The 6,343-nt window shown below is 36.7% G+C and overlaps 1 protein-coding gene across 1 annotated transcript in view; it reads left to right on the top strand.

The window, feature by feature from the left end:
* The first annotated feature begins 4,498 nt into the window (after positions 1 to 4,498).
* LOC135657678 (photosystem II CP47 reaction center protein) overlaps positions 4,499 to 6,343 on the top strand; it is a 2,289-nt gene continuing 444 nt past the window's right edge. Inside the window, exon 1 of the mRNA XM_065175988.1 lies at positions 4,499 to 6,343. This exon is cut by the window's right edge and continues 444 nt beyond it. Coding sequence (XP_065032060.1) covers positions 4,676 to 6,202 — 1,527 coding nt within the window. The 5' untranslated portion in view covers positions 4,499 to 4,675 and the 3' untranslated portion in view covers positions 6,203 to 6,343.

The raw sequence follows: 6,343 nt of genomic DNA, 5'->3' as shown, positions 1-6,343 counted from the left end.
AGATCGAACAGAACGCGTGTGCGCTCTCGCCAAGGAAGAGGAAGAACTTAACATATATTTAGAAGAACTTAACATATATTTAACATACTTAACATATATTTAACATATATAATATACATAATGTATAATATACATAATGTATAAGATATATAATATACATAATGTATACAAATCAAAGCCTATTTTGGTCGGATCTGAACTGAAGTGAATAAAGAAATAGAATTTTAGAAATAAGGAATAAACCATGGATAAATCCAAGCAATCTTTTCGTAAATCCAAGCGATCTTTTCGTAGGCGTTTGCCCCCAATTGGATCGGGGGATCGAATCGATTATAGAAACATGAGTTTAATTAGTCGATTTATTAGTGAACAAGGAAAAATATTATCTAGGCGGGTGAATAGATTGACTTTGAAACAACAACGATTAATTACTATTGCTATAAAGCAAGCCCGTATTTATCTTTGTTACCTTTTCTTAATAATGAGAAAACAATTTGAGAGAGCCGAGTCGATCCCCAGAACTACTGTCCTAGAACCAAAAATAAATAGACATACTCTTCAATTGACTCAAAACTCCAATTGTAACTCAAGCTCAGATTGATGTTTTGTTCGAAAAGGCCTAGAATCTAGAGCGGGTTCCTGTGTTATAAGAAACAAAAATGGAGAAAATTTTTTTTATTGAAACATATTCGTTCATTTCCTATTACTATCTTAATTTCTTTTTATTCTATTTTCCCGGAGTTCCTTCTCCGGGGAATTCTGTTTCAATCATTCCTGTACTGTATATTACTTTAGAATCTACTTTATTTGATGATCTTGTTGGAAATCATGTAAAGACAATTCTTATTTGATATAGCTATTTGTGCAGGTATTTTACGATTAAGAAGCAATTGCTTCTTGTACAGATTGTGTATTAATCTACTATAACTATACAATACCTTATTATCACGAGTTACTGCATTTATCCGAGTGATCCACAAACGACGAAAATCCCTCTTTTGCCTGCCTCTATCTCGATGAGAGGAAGCCAAAGCTCTCATTTTCTGTTGAGTAATCGTTCGAGTAAGTCTTGAATGAGCTCCTCTAGAGGTTGATGCAAATAAACGAATTTTTGTTCGACGTCTCCGAGCTGTATATCCCCGTCTAACTCTGGTCATTGAATCAAATTAAACCTTAATGAATAACTAATTGATTTCGATTCTTTCAGTCATCCTTTTCCCCTCTCACGGTCGATTAATAACAAAACGGATTATTCCGATATATAAAATATAAATTCAATGGCTTTTGCTACTATAACCTTCCTGACCACAATTTTTTATTCCGTCCAGGCATTTCACCTGCAAATAAGAAATTATAATGATACTCAAAAAAAAATAGTGGGTTCCATCGTTTCTATGGTTACTTCTTAAACGGTGAGGTCCTCTCTATACACCGGAGCCTCTTCTTTCATTTACCAAATGGTATTGTGAACTTGTATAGTTCACACTCTTTGGCTCTACCCATCAATTATAGAGTAATAACTCTTTTCACACTAAGAGTTATCTATACAGTGACGGCATTTAATTAGGAAAGTTGGCTAGGTAGCTGACCCTCTTAGTCCGCTCTTTTAACAATAGGCGCATAATCTTTTTGCTTCTTATAATACTATTTCCTCCGCTTAATGGATAACTATTTGCTACCAATGGGGAATTGCTTTTCATCTCAAATCTAGGTGATTGGATTTGCACCAATGGAAACCATAAATTCCATACACAATATAGGTATATGATAGATCTTTTCCATTTACCCTATTCATTGGTACCGGTCATTGACACTGGAAAAATTGTCTCATTTGTTCGAACTCATGATCTGAACGAGTCGCACATACACCCTAGTACATGTTCCTCGACGCTGAGGACATCCTCTAAGAGCGGGAGATTTCGTAACATTTCTTATCGGCTGTCTTGCGTTTCTAATAAGTTGTTTAATAGTTGGCATGTCGTATATATATATATGTATATATAGAATTAGAATGGAATGGGTTGGTTTAGATCGATCTTAACCTGATGATTGGATTGATGATTATGAATTTTTTCTATTCAATACCAAATCACAGAAAATTCGAATTATGGTTTGAAATGGATTTACACGAAATCCCCGGTATTTTCATTTTCGACCGCTACGAGATCAACAATGCCATGAGCTTGGGCTTCTGTTGCTGACATAAAAACATCCCTTTCCATGTCTTCGGATACAACCCATAAAGGCTTGCCCGTTCTTTGTACATAAACCTTTGTGAGGGTTTCACGAAGTTTCAGTAGTTCTTCCATTTCCAGGACAAATTCCCCTGTTCGTGATTCATAAAAAGAACTAGCAGGTTGATGAATCATGACCCTAAATATATTGATATTGATATAACATCATGAACGGTTCCTCTATCTCGTATGATTGGGCTAATGTAAGGGATAAAAAAAAAATAACAAGAAGAAATTGAACAACCGTACAGGCATCTTCTGTGCGTTGCATACGGCTCCGCAATGGAATTTACTTTTTCTTCTCTTCTATTCTATCTAAGAAAGAAAGAGAATCCATCTGATTCAGATCGTTGAATGATCCATTTACCACCCTTCCTTTCGTAGGAGTCAAAAATACTATGATGGTTCTGTTGCTTTATATATTTATCTCGTCTGTGATTTAGCAATCCCAAAGTGCCTTTCTGATACGATCAAATAAGGAAACTGATCTTTTTTTTTTTCATTTTCGTACTCTTCCATAACATAAATATCAGAAAGAAACTTCTGGTGTGGAAGAAAAATGGTTTGTGACGCTGAAATGTACCCCGACACATAAAATCAACAAATCGGAAATAACCTTTGTTTCATACTACTATCTCGATACAAAATCTCATGTTATGAAAAAACAATAATGGTTTGTTCATATCGAACTCGAAGTGCCATGCTATTATTACTTATTATTCATATTCAATATGGCGAAGGCATAGTCTTTCTTTTTTTTTTCAAATAAAAACTCATTGGCGCCAAGCGTGAGGGAATGCTAGACGTTTGGTAATTTCTCCTCCGATCAGAATGAAAGATCCATAGAAGCGGCTAACCCCATGCATATTGTATGCACATCGGGTGGCACAAATTGCATAGTATCATAAATAGCTATTCCTGATACTACCCATCCGCCGGGAGAGTTTATAAACAAAAAAAGATCCCTAGTATTATCTTCTAAACTGAGATATACCATGAGACCAACAATTTGATTTGAGATCTCGCTATTAACCTCTTGACCTAAAAAAAGTAATCTTTCTCGATGAAGTCGGTTGATTAGGACAAAATTGGTTCCTTAGGAACTGTACGTGCACCTTTGGATGCATACGGTTCAAAAAAATTGCGAAAAAAGAATCAATGTGTCGATTCCAGTTCTATTTTTTTTTTTTTTTTTTTCTGTAATAGGTTTTTGTTTTTCTAATAAAGCTTCCATTTTTAAAAAGACATGAGATGAGTTTTGGCTTCCTTACCTATAAAAAAAGAATTTACTGAACTTATTGAAATTGAACAAATCTCTCTCATTGATGTATTGTTTCATCGACATTCAAATCACGATGTAATTTTCTTGTTTCTGAATGGGCCTTTTCAATTCTTTTAGGTTCATGTTCTACTCCGGGAAAAGATCTGTCCGAATTCCATTTGCACATATAGGGCAAATGGTCTCAGTACCACTTCTTTTTGTTACGACTTTTTTTTTTCAATTCGTTTCATGCCTTTCCCCAATCATTCGATGTACTCATCATACTATTCCGTTGGTTATTGGTTGGACGTTTGAAATCACTCCTATAATAAGGATAAGAATCGTTTATGATACAAGCGGTAATCATACATTACATGGATTACCAATTTGGTATTTCTGAACGGAGCCTGGATACTTTATTACTTTATTTTATCTGGATACTTTATTACTTTATTTTATTTTTATTTTTCCAAGTCAACCATAAATTCTCCTAATTGATCCTCAAAATAAATAAATTGATCTAATTGCACTTCACGCTCCGAATGATTGATGGTTCACTCAATACAATATTTCTTAGGCGAAACAGAGGATATTTCGATCGAGGGAGAGAACGGGTAAATTCCATATAACCCAATATGTCTGACAAGTCGCACTATAAGTCAACCCAAACTGCATCTTCCTCTCCAGGACTCCGAAAAGGTACTTTTGGAACACCAACGGGCATTAAATTAAAGAAAAAATTGAGTACTATACTTCACTTTAATGTGGAAACATAACAATGGCTTTATCGTCTTCATCCCTTTTTCTGTTTATTGTATTTTATACATAGATTTTTATACATAAATTGGAAGGTTTATTTTATAGAGTAAGACAGAATGAATAAAGAAAATTTTAACTAACGGATCAATCGTTGGAGTAATAAACAAGTATCTATGCATTCGTTTCCGAAAGTAGAACTAATCCTCCCATTGCGTATTGGTACTTATCGGGTATAGAATAGATCTGCTTCTCTTTGTTCTTACGAACAGAATTGTTCCATTATTTTCAATGGAACGGAATAAAAATTAACCCTTTCTCATACGGAATCTACTGAAAAGGTTAGATACATAGTATAGTCTTTTCCAATGCGATAAAATAAAGTGACATAGTGTCTATTTTTCTTTGATAAAGGGGTATTTCCATGGGTTTGCCTTGGTATCGTGTTCATACTGTCGTATTGAATGATCCCGGTCGATTGCTTTCTGTCCATATAATGCATACAGCCCTAGTTGCTGGTTGGGCCGGTTCGATGGCTTTATACGAATTAGCGGTTTTTGATCCCTCTGACCCCGCTCTTGATCCAATGTGGAGACAAGGTATGTTCGTTATACCCTTCATGACTCGTTTAGGAATAACCAATTCGTGGGGTGGTTGGAGTATTTCAGGAGGAACTGTAACGAATCCCGGTATTTGGAGTTATGAAGGTGTGGCAGGGGCACATATTGTGTTTTCTGGCTTGTGCTTCTTGGCAGCTATCTGGCATTGGGTGTATTGGGACCTAGAAATATTCTGTGATGAACGTACGGGCAAACCATCTTTGGATTTGCCTAAGATCTTTGGAATTCATTTATTTCTCTCAGGGTTGGCTTGCTTTGGCTTTGGCGCATTTCATGTAACAGGTTTGTATGGTCCTGGAATATGGGTGTCCGATCCTTATGGACTAACTGGAAAAGTACAACCCGTAAGTCCAGCGTGGGGCGCAGAAGGCTTTGATCCTTTTGTTCCCGGAGGAATAGCCTCTCATCATATTGCAGCGGGTACATTGGGCATATTAGCAGGCTTATTCCATCTTAGTGTCCGTCCGCCTCAACGTCTATACAAAGGATTACGTATGGGCAATATTGAAACTGTACTTTCCAGTAGTATCGCTGCTGTTTTTTTTGCAGCTTTCGTTGTTGCTGGAACTATGTGGTATGGTTCAGCAACTACCCCAATCGAATTATTTGGTCCCACTCGTTATCAGTGGGATCAGGGATACTTTCAGCAAGAAATATATCGAAGAGTTAGCGCCGGACTAGCCCAAAATCTGAGTTTATCGGAAGCTTGGTCTAAAATTCCCGAAAAATTAGCTTTTTATGATTACATTGGTAATAATCCAGCAAAAGGGGGATTATTCAGAGCAGGGTCAATGGACAACGGGGATGGAATAGCTGTTGGGTGGTTAGGACACCCCGTCTTTAGAGATAAAGAAGGGCGCGAGCTTTTTGTACGTCGTATGCCTACCTTTTTTGAAACATTTCCGGTAGTTTTGGTAGATGGAGACGGAATTGTTAGAGCCGATGTTCCTTTTAGAAGGGCAGAATCAAAGTATAGTGTTGAACAAGTAGGTGTAACTGTTGAGTTCTATGGTGGCGAACTCAATGGAGTCAGTTATAGTGATCCTGCGACTGTAAAAAAATATGCTAGACGTGCCCAATTAGGTGAAATTTTTGAATTAGATCGGGCTACTTTGAAATCTGATGGCGTTTTTCGTAGCAGTCCAAGGGGTTGGTTCACTTTTGGCCATGCTACGTTTGCTTTGCTCTTCTTTTTCGGACACATTTGGCATGGCGCTAGAACCTTGTTCAGAGATGTTTTTGCTGGCATTGATCCAGATTTGGATGCTCAAGTGGAATTTGGAGCATTCCAAAAACTTGGGGATCCAACTACAAAGAGACAAGTAGTCTGATACAACATTGCTCTGGTATCTTTCGCCTCTTTTTTTGATTTGACATAGGGTTAGGGTACTGAAGAAATCTTGACTTGAATCACCATCTTTCTTTGACTCTTTCCTTTTCTTTATATGGTAAATGATGCCAAATGAATAGGT

The sequence above is a fragment of the Musa acuminata genome, unplaced genomic scaffold, assembly GCF_036884655.1.
Source record: "Musa acuminata AAA Group cultivar baxijiao unplaced genomic scaffold, Cavendish_Baxijiao_AAA HiC_scaffold_291, whole genome shotgun sequence".
Taxonomy (NCBI): Eukaryota; Viridiplantae; Streptophyta; class Magnoliopsida; order Zingiberales; family Musaceae; genus Musa; species Musa acuminata.
Note: the sequence above shows the minus strand (reverse complement) of the source record. Positions and strands in the feature narration are given on the sequence as shown.